At 39.6% G+C, this 14819-nt stretch overlaps 1 protein-coding gene across 4 annotated transcripts in view; it reads right to left on the bottom strand.

Moving 5' to 3' along the window:
* The window catches only part of Coro1c (coronin 1C), a 77684-nt gene that overhangs the window by 13301 nt on the left and 49564 nt on the right, over positions 1-14819 (bottom strand). For all 4 annotated transcript variants that reach the window (XM_048784990.1, XM_015500250.2, XM_048784989.1 and 1 more), the window contains exon 3: positions 11547-11669. In XM_048784990.1, coding sequence (XP_048640947.1) covers positions 11547-11669 — 123 coding nt within the window. The remainder of the gene's footprint in view (positions 1-11546; positions 11670-14819) is intronic.

Below are 14819 nucleotides of genomic sequence, written 5' to 3' on the forward strand. Positions count from 1 at the left end.
TTTTTAAAACATATTTTCTATTGGGAAAATGAAATAATTTATAACATATTCTACAGAAAGCAAATCTAGCCAAAGAAAAAGAAAACTGGACTTCATCAAAATTAAAAATCTGTTTCAAAAGATAAAGGAAGTAAAAAGACCACCCACAGAATAGGAGAAAATAATTTGCAAATCATACAGCTGATAAGAGGCTTGTATCTAGAGTATAATAAGAACTCTTAAAACTTAACATAAAGACAAATAGTACAATTTAAAAATGGGCAAGGACCAAAAAGCCTCAAAATGTTTAATGTTTGAGGTTTCTAAAACTAATAAAAAATACTGAATTTTGAGGCAATGTGGCACTGGACCAGCCTCCATAATGAACATCAATTATTTAAAACTGCAAATGCTGTTATTAAATACTTCTTAGGAAAAAAATGGGCCAGGAAACCAAATAGACATTTTAAAGTATAAGGGTCCAAAGGCACGTGAAAAGATGTTTGACATTATTAGCCACAGCGCAGTGCAAATCAAAGCCTCAGATATCACTTCACATGTACCCGCTAAGATGGCTAGAATAAAAAAAAGACATAACAAGTGTTGGCAAAAATGCAGAGAAACCAGAGCCTTCCTACACTGTTGGTGGAAATGTTAGATGGCACAGACACTTTGGGAAACAATCTGACAGTCCCTTGAATGATACACATGGAGTTATCCCCTGCCCCCTCCCTTTCCTTCCTACCCCACTTCCCTATCTAGAATTCATCTAATCCTTCCATGCTCTCCCTCCCTACCCCCCGGCCCTTTTTATTTTTCATTTTGAGACAAGTTCTCACTGAGTTGCTTAGTGCCTTGCTAAGTTGCTGAGGCTGGCCTCAACTTGCCATCTTCCTGTCGCCTGAGTCCCACTGAGGCCCTGTAATTCTACTCCCACACACTACTATTCATAATAGCCAAAAAGTAGAAACATCCCAAGTGTCCATCCACTGCTAAATGGCCAAACAAAATGTGAGATACACACAATGGAAAACCAATTGGCCACAAATAAGAATAAGGCTCTGATAAATGCTACAACATGCATGAACCTGGAAAACATGCTAAGTGGAAGAATTCAGACACAGAAGGTCACATATGATAGCATTTCAGTATGCAAAATGTCTGGAAGAGCAAACCAGAAAGAGACAGGAAATAGATCAGTGGTGGCTTTGTGTTGGGGAAGACGAATGAGAGGTGATAACTGAAGATATAGGGCTTCTTTTTGAAAATATTCTAAAATTGTGGTGATTTTTATTTCCTAAAAATCATATATACAGTGGAAGACCACTTTAGGAAATTCCTGTGAATTTCCTAAAAATCATTGAATTGTACACTAAACTGGTGAGTTCTGCGTAAATAAGTAAGGCCGTTGTTGTTGCCGTTTTCGTCCTCTTGACTGGTGAAGACACACAGAAGATCCCCACATCTTACCTAGTGATGTGCCCAAGCAGCAGGGGGAGAAGGTAACAGGGAGAGTATCAAAGTGGAAGGAATAAGAGACTTTAACAATGGAGCACTGTGGTTTTAAAGGTTAAGAAGCGGAAATATCCTCTAAGATGGGAAGGACCCAGTTATAAGTGAGTTGAGTAGCATTGAAAATTCTTGAAGAACAGATTAAATTAAATATTTAAGTTTGTGAAAAGGCTGATGTTTAAAATAATTATCTTCTTATATATGAAGATTAAAATAAGTAATTCCTAAAAAAGATTTTAAGGAACTAGTTCATGAAAAACTCAGAACCTGCCAGTGAGAATCATACTCAACAGTGGAACAACTGAGAAACATAATTTCCCCTTGTTGGGATTTTTAAGAATGAGATGAAAAACTGTTAGTTTTCCATTGCTTAGTAGAGTGCAGATGTGGATTAGATGAATGTTTAAGGTTCAACTCTTTTCCATTGTCCTGCAAAAGATGAGAACAAAGTTCGCCATCCCGAAGGGTGGGAAAAGATTCTAAGTTGAGTGATTCATTCATTATTACAGCTAAATTCTACTCAGTCTAAAATATAACCTCTTACGCAAATCATTGCAAAATAAACCTGCCTTCTGAGGGCCCAAGCCTAAATGTCACCTGATTGCTCCAGAACCCCCATCATTCAAATTTTACAGATGGCAGGTGTGAACAAACACAGAAAGCAAAAGCACAACCTACCTCTCCCTCACCCAGACCCCAGCCTTTCCTGCTGGGCAGACTTTAAACTATGCTCCTCTCACTCCTGGAAGACTGTGGGCGACTAACTGCTTCCCCTTCAGCATGACATTTGCTTTCATCCTGATTTTTTTTTTTTTCTTTTAACCAGGGGTGCTCAACCACTGAGCCACATCCCAAGCCCTTTTTGTATTTTATTAGACACTGGTCTCACTGAGTTGCTTAGGTCCTTGCTAAGTTGCTAAGGCTGTCTTTTAATTTGCGATCCTTTTGTCTCAGCCTCCCGAGCCAGTGGGATTCAGGGCATGCACAACCATGTCCAGCCTGACATGTTACTTTTATTCAAAGGTTTTATGAATAACCAAAGAGCTCCAAATTAAATTTGGCTACTCAAATTTTTGAATAAAATTTTGAACAGAACCAATAGAAAACAATGGCTATTGATCCAATCAAAGCATAAAGTCAACAGAGAAACAATTAGTAATTCAACAGGAAATGCATTTTTAAAGTCCAATTTGACCCCGGTTTTGAAAGAGTGGTAATACCACCCACCACCTGCAGATGGCAGCCTAATCATGGACTGCTAGGAATCTTTCAAAGACTGCAAAACCTCCTCTGCCCAGCTCTGACCATGAACTAAGTACTGCATTTTCTAACTCCCTAATGAGGGCTGAAGTGATAGGAGACTTTGGTTATTAGCATTTCCATCCTTAAGTATGAGGGAAGAAACAGAGATCCTAACAGGGCTTTTTTTTATCTTTTCCTTTCTCTAGTTTCTCCTTTATCCACCTCTTGCTTGAACTGAGGAAATTTTGATGAAGCAAAACACATGAATTTTTAAATGAAGAAACAGTGTTCTTTTATTAACTCACTTTCAGTCAATTTAATGGTCCCTCCTGGATTTCTGCATTTAATACAGGCAATAACCCACTGTACTACCTTGACTACATGCTCATGCAACACAGCTACTGAGGAGCCACTACAATGCAGGTCTGGTCCCAGGTGACTGAATATGGGCCCTACTTTAAGGGGAGTTAATGATCTAGCAGAAAACAGAAGGGTTTCATTGGACTGAAAAGTAAAAACAGCAAATGCAAATGGTGTGACATAAAAGCTAGAGGACAGGTTCTGGAGCTGGGTGAGCCCTCGTTTAGGCATCGACCAGGACTGGGCGAACAACACAATTGTAACATCAGTCCCTGCACCTGCTAGGGCTGCTGTGGGGATTAAAGGGCCAATAAAGCCTTTGGAACAGAGCCCAGTGCCCCAATAATGCTTCCCAAATGGAGGCGAGCATAGAGCACTAGCTAAGATGGGCTCAAGCCAAACTGACAGTGAGAATCCATTCTGCCACATTCCAGGGTTGAGACCTTGGCGACACTCACCTAACCTTTCTTGCTTTGTTTCCTCATCTACAGAAAATGGGATAATAATGAACTTGGCCCTCAGTGGGGTGGTTGAAGGACTAAGTTGGTAACGTGTATTTAACACATGGAGAATAATGCCCGGCCTAAGGCAGACACCCAGGAAGCCCTAGCTATTGTCATTCCTGTATTAGTCACCAGGAGACCATACAGTGCAACCAAATCGTACAGTACAACCAAATTGTGCCGACTTTTGCATAAGCTGAGTGCTGAATGAAAATGCAAGTGTCACCAGTTAATTTCTTGCTAACCAAGCCTGGTCTACCCAGGGAGGTTCTCTGAGGAGACGACCCCTAAGAATGGAAAGGAGTTAAATAAAAGGAAATGAAAACAGAAAATCAAGTACCCAATTTCAAAATAAAACAGCACAGATGCATAAAACAATTTTCTAAAAAGTGTGTGCAGCATCTGAACAATGTCTCAAAGAGGCTGGCTGAGGGACGGCAGGGAAGAGGCACTGGGGTCAAAAGGTAATGCCACAGGCACAGGAACTGACAGCAGGAGGAGGAAGTGACTCGGACACTCTGGGAAACAAAATGGAAAGACAACAGAACCCTGGGGTCTGCTGGTAAATGCTGCTCTCCACCGGAGGCTGCGGGAAGGAGCTCTGAGTCTGTCCACACTGGGCACTCACATCCCCTGGCTGAGGCCACAAGCCCTACTCACAGGCCAGCTGTAACGTGGCTCTCTAATCTTTTTAGGGTGGCCTGCTCCTTTCTGGTAAGGGGGCCTACCAATTTGGACTGAAGGTCTGGCCTCCTGCAGCTCAGAGACAACAAAGATCAGAAATGACACTGGGTATAAGTCCAGTCTTTTCATAGGACACTGGCCTGGGTGTCAGAAGACCCCAGCTTCTATCAGACTGAGACACTGATTGGCCATGTTAGCATTAAAAGGGATTTCACTTCTGGGAGCCTCAATCTCCTTATTTGATACTGGGGACTGCACCAGCTATGCTTACGGAGGAGTTACTGGAGGGTCAAACGAGCTAAACATTTAGTGTAACACTAGCCTAATGGAAAATACCAATAATAAGAAGGAGCACAGGCTTTGAAGCTAGAAAGATCAGGTTCTGGATATGTCCCTTCTCAGCTGCATGACCTTTGATAGAACTGCCATGTTCTGGGCCTGTGTTTCCTAAGTTATAAAACATCTCATATTCCTGCCTTAACTGTCCAATACAATGATTCAATACCATTATGCACATAAAACCTGAACACCACCTAGCAAAAGAAGAGTCTACTTTATGTTCATGATCAGTCTTCATGTGGTTGTTGTGTCCACTATGACCCCATATATATTTTTAGGTTTGAACATCAAGATTTCTTGGAATGAGTATTGTCTTCCAATTAATTCAACACTGTACTCAACTAATGCTAATTTACATTCAAGATATCATACATGTGAAGGCTCTAGTTAAGCATAAGACAATTAGCACAGTAGGGAAAGATCTGATTTCTGTCACCCACAGGCTTTTTTCTGCTCCCTGGCTATAGAATGGGACTCTAAAACCAATCAGCTTTCTCAACACCATGCTGTGAGTAAGGAAGAAAACAGATGCCCAGAGTGGGCATCTCAGCCTAGGGGGAGTGACAATGACTACCCCTCCCACTTCAAAAATAAATAATGCTGTGTGTTTCTGGAATTTTCTATTTGGACAACACATTACTATGACAATATTTTATTTTGTTTTGGAAAAAAAAATATATATATATATACATAATCAATCTCAAGGGTTTCCAGATGAAAAAGTGAATCAATCATTGAAAACCCATCCAGACTCTGGGGGAAAAATACTGCAGGCACATGTTAGGAACGACTGTGTCACTGGCATCATTTTCACACGTGAAACTCTGCACATGGCAAAAGGACAGCTCAGAACAGATCCAGCAAGAAAGAAGAGGAACATTAAGAAACTTGGGCTTTTCTCAAGTAGTAAAGTACAATTAGTTTAATGGTTTTATTTTCCAAACATAGCTCAAATTTAAAGCACACACAAAACATTTCCAGACACTACTTTCCTATTTTAATTACCCATCAGGGACTTGCTACTGGGCTAAGCACTATAGTCACTGCCATAAGGAGGGCCATTCCATCAAAGGGCCCTATTTTTTTTTTTTAAGTTAAGGAAATCAATTCCAAAGGGAAAATAAAGAAGACATAACCTTAAGAGACAGGAAGAGGCACACAGACTTGGTAGCAGCAGCAGAGCAGCACAACCCCTGACAGAAAACACTTGCCCAGCAGCCCTATGGGGCCATGTGGAGGGCATGGGACACTTCCAGATGGACTCACAGCATGGACATCAACACCGGATTTGGGGAAACCAACAACGTGCTGGGTTCTAATCTTCCAAGGCTGTAACTTCTACAGGTAAATGGCCCAGATGCAATCTGCACAAAATGGAACTATTAGAAAGCCCTGACCAATTGATGGCATAGCGTTTATGTGGGTGATACACAACAGAAGCAAAAACAAGACAGGGAGTTTATTTTTGTCGATTCTGTAAGAGAATAAGAAAAACTTGGAAGAAAGGGAAAAGTGTCCATTTAAATTTAATAATTTGGGACCCTTAAGGACATGGAGAGACAGTTCAAACTCATGGCTTGTAAAGATCTTTCCATCTCCCAGATTCTGAAAGAAACAATCATGCAACCCTGTTGTCTGAATCTGTCACTTTATGCATTTATGTTTGATTATTACCCTGGAGATACGGGTAATCAACAATATTGACTAAACAAAACTTAGCTGCTCTTTGTATTGTTAAAAGTACTGTCATTTTCTTGGAGCTAAAATTTCTCCCATTAAAATACTTAGAGGCCAAAATCTCAAAAGCTCCATGCGAAGACGTTGTCAAAGAAAAAGAACTCATAATCCAAAAATTTGAATAACTTAGGAGCAAAGTGTGGCTTCTGGCCAGGCACAGCGGCACACGCCTATAATCCCAGCTACTCAGGAGGCTAATACAAGGAGGGTCACAAATTTGAGGTCAGCCTCAACATCTTGGCAAGAGTCTGTCTTTAAAAAAAAAAAAAAAAAAAAAAAAATACATAAAAATTAAACTGTGTCAATATAATTAATTTGCTTTGAGGGAAAAAATTGCTTTGAGGCTACTTAAAGAAGCCATCTTTAAAAGATACCAAATATGTGTTAAAGGCGATCTTGCTGCCATGAATCCACTATAGGTACACATTAAAACTCATTATTAAAAAAAATCATTAAAAAAAATCATTATTCATTTATAGCTTCCTTTTGATCTTATTATTACTATATCTCCATTTTATACATAAGGCATCTGGGGCTGAGTGTTTAAGGAACCTGCCTGAGCCCAGAACTCCTAGTGTGTGGCTCTTCTTGGTACCCTTCATCAACTGGAATAAGACTGTGTTATACTATCTACCATCTGTAGCTTTTGAACTACTATCAACAGCCTACACTTAAGAAACTCCTGAGAGTTTTTCTATTAAAAAAAAAAAAAGGTATCATAGGAAACCATTTGATCTATCATACAGTATTCTTTTACCTGTAGGAGAGCAAAGTGGAAAATTAGGTATTAAGAAACAGGTAGAGGGCTGGGGATGTGGCTCAAGCGGTAGCGCGCTCGCCTGGCATGCGTGTGGCCCGGGTTTGATCCTCAGCACCACATACAAACAAAGATGTTGTGTCCGCCAAGAACTAAAAAATAAATATTAAAAAATTCTCTCTCTCTTTAAAAAAAAAAAAAAAGAAAGAAACAGGTAGAACAGGAGATCAAACATTTCTTTAAAATTTCATTTCAGTTGATCAGTTTTAAAGGCTTCAATTACCCCAATAACAACATATGATTTGGGAGTCATTAGTCATTAAAGAGTGCTGTAAATATCAGTTCCATATTAAAGGGTTTAAAATTTTTTGGAAGATTTATCCCAAAGCATTTTTTAATGTACAGAATGTTCACTCCAGCAACACTGATAAAGGGGCAACATGAGAGGATTCTGGGAAGACGCTGGCCTCAATGGCAGTAGGATTTTCAGATTTTCCAAGTCTCTCCATGAAAACACAGAACAGATACCAAAATTTGGTGCAGACCCAAAACACAAGTGTGTGGAGGCAAATCACCAACAGCCATGTGACCTGCCTGCTATCAGCCTTGGGTGTGCAGAGGGACCACCAGTGGGGCACTGGAAACTGGGAGGGGTCTTGCCCTTTCCAACAGCAGTGATCACAGGAGCCCTCAATAAAAAAGTCTGAAGGATACTCTAGACCCAGGATTCCTGAAACTGACCAGATGTCCTTCCAGGACAAGCACCACGTACACTAAGGAGAAGCCCAGGGAAAGGATCAAATTAGAGCAAGCAGCATTCACAGGAGCAAAAGAAATGAGAAAGGCCAAAGAAAAACAAGCCAGAAAAACCTTAGAAAAGCAAGCTGCCATGTTTGTGAACACTATCTGAAGATATGCTGTGAAGTTAGGACAACTATCTCAGCCAAGTCGGAAAAGGCTGGGAAAGTTCACACAAAGATAAATTCTTAAAATCATACAAAAGTAAGAAGGAAAAATAAAACTGAACCACAAAATGACTTTTAAAGAATTAAGGACAGAATAACATCCCTGCAGATAATAAAAGCATGCTAAACAAACACGTTCAATAATAAGAGATAACTATGATACTATTTCAAAATGAGATAAAACACACGAAGAAAACAATTTAAGACATGAAAAATTAATCAGAACTTAAAACTCAATAAATCAAGAAAAAATTAGAAATTAAAGTAAAATCACTTTTAGAAATGAAGATTAGCCAAGAAAGAACATAAGAACAAACACACCCAACAAATAATGAACCTTAAAGAAATAAAAAGTAGCCCTCTCCCCTGGCTGTCCAAGATGCTGAAAGGAAAGAAGGCCAAGGGGAAGAAGGTGGCCCCGCCTGGGGTTGGGGGGCGGGGGGTGGGGAAGAAGCAGGCCAAGGTGGCAAATCCCCTGCTTGAGCAAAGGTCTATGAATTCTGCACTGGATAAGACATTAGCCCAAAAGGGACCTTGGCATTTTGAAAACTGTCCCTACTATATCTGGCTGCAGTGGCAAAGGACTATTCTCCCATCAACAACTGAAAGTGCCTCTTGTGACTCACCAGTTCACCCAGGTCTTAGTCTGCCTAAAAGTTACCCAGTGCTTCAGGTGGCCCTCAGCTGTGGATGAGAAACAAAGTAAGAGAAGAAACAGAGACCTGGCCCGGGCTAGGACTATGTAAGTAGTGTGGCTTTTTGAGCTCGTTACCTGACATTTGTTGAGAAGAAAGCTGCCTGCAAAAAGGACCACCTGTCCTTGAGGGATTCATAGTGTCACTCTCCTTGGTGGAGAGCAAGGCTCAGCTAGTAGTGCCTACACACAATGTGGGTCCCATTGAACTGGTTATCTTCCTGCCCACCCTGTGTCATAAGAAGGGTGTCTCCCAACTACACCATCAAGAGGAAGGCCTCACTGGTACTTGCAATCTGCAGTAAGGCCTGGGCCATTGTTGCCTTCATGCAAGTCAATTTGGAAGAAAAAGGAGCCCTGGCTAAGCCTGTGGAAATTATTAGGACCAATTACATGGAATACTTGAGGTCCATCATCACTGGGGCAGGGGCGGGGCGGGGCATGTTCCTGATCCAAACTTTGCTAGGAAAGGCAAAGGCTACAGAACTTGCCACCAACCTGGGTTAAATGAACACAACATAAAAATAACATTCTCCAGAAAACAAATAAAAGATAAAAACAAAAAATTAACTAAATAAGTAACCCCCACAAAAGTCTAAAAGAAATGAAGAAAAAAAAATTTAGAGAAAAATTGACAAATCCATGAGTCCAAATGAAGAATATTTAAAAAAACAAACAAAAAAAAACCCCACAACACTAATTGGTCACCTTCTGAGAATGACAGAACAAATTGTTATCTTGAAAACTAGGTAAATTAAAGGAGATAATCAAGCATTTCTCTTATCAGTTAAAAACTAAAAATAAAATGAAAAAATTGAATATCACTATTTTGTGACCCCCCTGATGGATTACTGCATTAAACACCAACAGCCATACAAATCAAAAAGAATGAAAACTACACATCATGTGCTTCCTGATGGAAGAACCTGACACTAACCCAAGAGACTGAATGTGCATCTGACCATACTTGAGGATCCAGCTGTCAAACTGCAGGAAATTCAGACAGAAGAATATGGTGGGAGATACCATGTAATCTGCAAAATCCAGACAGCTGAACAGCATGGGTCAAAGGTCAGAGTTCTTCCCTACAATATGTGGTAAGGAAAAGGGTGGAGGAGGAACCTATAGATTAAGATAAAGACTTAAGACTACATATCAAGTTTTTTAAACTGGCAAGACTAATTTACAGTGCTTTGGCATCAGTTCTAAATGATGTTCTTTTCCCTTAGCAAAAAACGGCTGAAGCCATTAAAATGATGAGCTTAAGCAAGGCATATCAAACAGAAAAATTCTTTTTAACAGCAGCATATTTCTTTAATATGCTTTAGCTGCCAAAATTATATCACAGGAGGAATCATCCTCAGCCAAAAGCCCACAAGGAAAAGTAGGCAGATGTTTAAAAAACAGTTCAGGAATTGATTTGTTTATGCAAAATAATTTTAATTAATGAAGCATTCCAAACAATGTTTCAGTCTACAAACAACAGAGGAAAACATAGTAGTGTGGCTCTTTGAGCTCGTCACCTGACACTTGTTAATACCCTTTACAAATTAGCGAGGATTGAGCTTCATTTATGTCAAGGGCAGCTGTGCTCCCTCTCATACTTATGTCTAAACTTTTCAACATATTTTGGGTATTGAAAACTGATCCAAGCCTATCATCATATTTAATCAAGAACAGGAAGGTTTTCGTTAAACAGTACCCTTGAGACAGGCATAGAGGTACACGCCCACAGTCCCAGCTATTCGGGGGGCTCAGGCAAAAGGACTGCTTGACCCCAGAAGTTCTGGGCCAGCCTGGACAAAACAGTAAGAACCTGCCTCAACAAAACAAAATCCCCAAGTCTGGCTTGATATATAACCTAGTTTGGGAATCCAAATGAAGGAATGTAAATACCTTTTAAGTTTTTTTTTTATTTTTTGTTTTTTACCTATTTGTGTATCTTCATGAAAAAGACTTATTTAAAGCGGGTCCACCGCACAGAAAACACCTTCCTTCTGACATCAGCTCGGAGAAAGCACTTACTAAAATTCTTACCATCTCTCAATAACTGTTACATATCCCATTTTATCTGCATAACCTTGGCATCTTACTGCACTGTAACCCACAAGTTTGTGCAAGCAGTTTTTTTTTTTTTTTTTTTTTTTTTTTTTTTTGCGGGGTGCGGGCGGTGTCATATAGTCAAAAGGCATTCACAGAATCTTTTTTTTTTCTTTTTTTTTTTAGAGAGAGAGAGAATTTTTTAATATTTATTTTTCAGTTTTCGGCAGACACAACATCTTCGTTTGTATGTGGTGCTGAGGATTGAACCCAGGCCGAACGCATGCCAGGCGAGCGCTATACTGCTTGAGCCACATCCCCAGCCCATCATTCACAGAATCTTCAAAAAATCATTTTACTGGGGCTGAGGTTGTGGCTCAGTGGCAGAGCACTTGCCTAGCATTCAATCCTCAGTACCACATACAAATAAATAAAAAATAAAGGTACATCAACAACTAAAAAATATTTTTGTAAAAGTCATTTTACTGTTCACAAAATTTTCCTGTAGTCAGATGTCAACTGTCAATAATCTTGTATACGTATACATTCAAATACACACACACACACCCACCAAAAAATAAATAAATAAATAGAATACAATCTGTTGATGTAAGGGCCTGTAAAAGGCTTATCTGTAGTTAAGTTTTAATGTAGCTAAATCCTTGTATAATCCAATGGATAGTCAAAACTGCTATGATTTTCTGTCTACACACACACACACACTGGGAGCTTACCATAACTGTGCAGTCCTCTGAACCACTGGCAATGACCTGATCGTTGTGCGGGCACCAGTCTATATCCAGCACTGGTCCTGTGTGACCACACACAGTAGGGTAGGATTTGTCAATTCGACCAGTCTGAAAGAAGAGAGAAACAAACCTTTTATATAACATCAATACCACAGAGCTTTTATGTTTTCTCAGGCCTATTTCTTCTTTATTATTTCTACCCAAAACTCTCAGCTGTCTACTTGTGAGGACATTCACATGCATCAATGCCAACTAGTGAGATGGATTAGCTTTCACCTGTAGTAACAGCTACTACCAAGTTCATTTATCAAATTACAAGAATTAAAATTTCTAGAAACAAAAAGATTTTATATTTTGTATCTAAAAAAGGATTTTATTTGCACTCATAAACATAGCACAGAGAATTTATAAGTCTTTTTTGCCAAAATATAATTCTAGAACAGCCAAACTGTAAATTATGGATGTTTCTACTGGAGGGGGCAAAAAAAAACCCTTGGTATTACTTAAAATGTGAAATATAACTCTTAATATAAAAGGATAATATCTTTGAATATACAAATTAACAATTCTAGAATTGATTGGCATCATTAAAGTAAAACGTTTTTTAGAACCTTTAGCTGATTTTGTGTATGTGTGTGTGTATGTGTGTGTGTGTGTGTATTCTGTTTGGTAGAACTAGGGACTGAACCTAGGACTTTGCATATGTTAAGAAAGCACTTTTCAACTAAGCTAGATTCCCAGCCCTTTTATTTTATTTTGAGGCAGGATCTTGCTAAGTTACCCAGACTGGACTTGAATTTATAATCCTCCTGCCTCAACCTCCCAGATAACAGGTATTCTAGATGTGTGCCACCACACCCAGCTTAAAGGGCATATATTTTAACGTCTCCATCTCTGTCTCCAATAGAAATACCAACCAGACAGTCTAACTAGATCTCACCCATTCTCCAGTTCCATGTCTCGTTAAGAATATTTAATGTTGGTTGTAGTCACCACTATTTTCTCATTTTACACATTTGAATCTAACAAGCCAACCAGTCTTATTAGACCAATTTGGTGTCTACCAAGCCAACTGCTGTTATGACAGGTGTAGAAAAGCTCTGTTTTTCAACAGGTTAGCACCATGCCATGCTGGGGCTGGATGGGCTCTAAGAGCAGGTGCACAGAAGGAATGGCTGCACTGTGTAACTAAACCCATTTGCTGTTGCTGCTCTCTTGTTATAGCAAACTGTCAACAATGGGGCAGGCTTCTTGACGAATTTTCAAGCTCAGTAAACTCTATGACTTCTCCAACTTAACTGTGGAAATTTCCAGAGAAGCAATGTGCTAAAGTGCCAAACCACATGCTCTGGAGTGAGACAGACATGGTTTCAAATCCACGCTCTACAGCTTAAATAGTGGCTGACCTTAAGCACTCGTAAAAAAAATCTCTCTTGGTTCCAGTTCATCAACTGTAAAACAGATACTTAACTCCCAGGATTATGGTGAGGATTAAATGAGAGAACATGTTTAGGTAAATGATAGCTCAGTGTTACAATTATCAGTGTAAAATATGTAAAAAATTTAATTATAGTACCCGGACTATAATAAAAACTCAATAAAAAACTGTCACTGATTATTAGTTCTTCTAGCACAGTATTTATATTACTTCATCATAAGAATTAATGAATGTGTATTATTTATGAACTTTTATGGGCCAGATACTGTGCTGAGTTCTGGAGGTACAGAGCTGAACAGGGAAGCCCTGTCCTAGCTGAGCATGGAGTCCAACTGGAAAGAGACATTTAAATCGCCAGTTACAGTGCAGCACAAGACCTGGTCCATGCAGACAGACCTAGGGAAAAAGAAACACAGGATATTCAACTAGGCTTGTGGGAGGGAGTGGTGTCACAGTCTTTGGAAGGTTTTCAGCTGAGAAGGGCAATTTCTAAGCTGAGACTTAAAGATGGCCCTCTGCACAGACCTAAGGCCTAGGTTTCTTCACGTCTTCCTCCTTTCCCTTGCAAACCTCACTGAACTCAGGGGCTTGGGATGTAGCTCAGGGACAGAGCACCTGTCTAGCATACTCAGTCCCCAACCAGCATCAACACCACCATCAGAAAAAGAGGAAATATCAATGAAAATCATATTATATAAAATCCAAGTGTTGGGGGCTGGGATTGTGGCTCAGTGGTAGAGTGCTCGCCTAGCTAGTGTGAGGCCTGGGGTTCTATCCTCAGCACCACATAAAATTAAAATAAAGATATTGTGTTCAACTACAACTAAAAAATAAATATTTTAAAAAAAACCCAAGTGTTATAAAAAGGGTCATTTGTAGGCAGCAAAGCAGAAAGAGCCGAGAACCAGCCTGCCCAGGCTAGGATCACATCTCCACTATTTCTAGCTGTGAGTTTTTGGCCAACTTACTCCAACTCTCAAGCTCAGTTTCTCAGCTGTAATACCAGTATGTTAATAATTCATTCTTTAAGAGTTGATGGGAAAACTGAATAAGACAATCAAGGTAAAGCATTTGCTACTATTCCAGCACTTGAAGTGTTCAACAGATGCCATTCAAAATTTAACAAATACTGGAATTCACTCTACCACACTTCAGATCATGTCTTTCCTTAAAGCAATAGCAAATAAGCACCTAAGCCGGGTGGCTTTATCAGTTTCTCTTACTGCATACCCATAAAAACCATACGAGATGGTTAGTTCACTTGCATCCTTAGCAATGTTCCACGCTCAAGCTGGTGGTGGTGTGCGTAGTGTTCATTCTAGTGTATATAATGATTATCTTAAGTACAGGAATCATCATTCATTGAATGTGTGATATTTCATAATTTTAAACATTCTAGACAAGAAGGGCTGAGTGATGTCTGAATGACTGTGGACAAACTTCTGAAAGGTATGACAAAAACAAAGAAATAGAGAAGTATGTCGGAAATGCTAAGAAGTTCCCAAGTTCAAGAAAGTAAACCAGGAAAAAGGACTGGGACACTAAAACAACAGTGAGGGGTGGAAAAACTGGTCAATATGGTAAACACAAGTAGAGAACTATGTAAAACAGCAGTTATAATGACAAAGTACAGAAGAGTAAGTAAAGTAGAAAGGCATGTGTTCCCAGTCAACAGGTTTCAGGGCCCTTCTCTAAAGAAAAGCAGGAAAACTGACTAGTTGACATGACTGGAAGTCATACAATCATGTTAAAATTAAGGGAAAACACTAAAAGGAAAAAGAACATGTAACTTCCAAAATGTATGCAGGAGGAGGGGCAGG

The sequence above is a fragment of the Marmota marmota genome, unplaced genomic scaffold, assembly GCF_001458135.2.
Source record: "Marmota marmota marmota unplaced genomic scaffold, marMar, whole genome shotgun sequence".
NCBI lineage: Eukaryota > Metazoa > Chordata > Mammalia > Rodentia > Sciuridae > Marmota > Marmota marmota.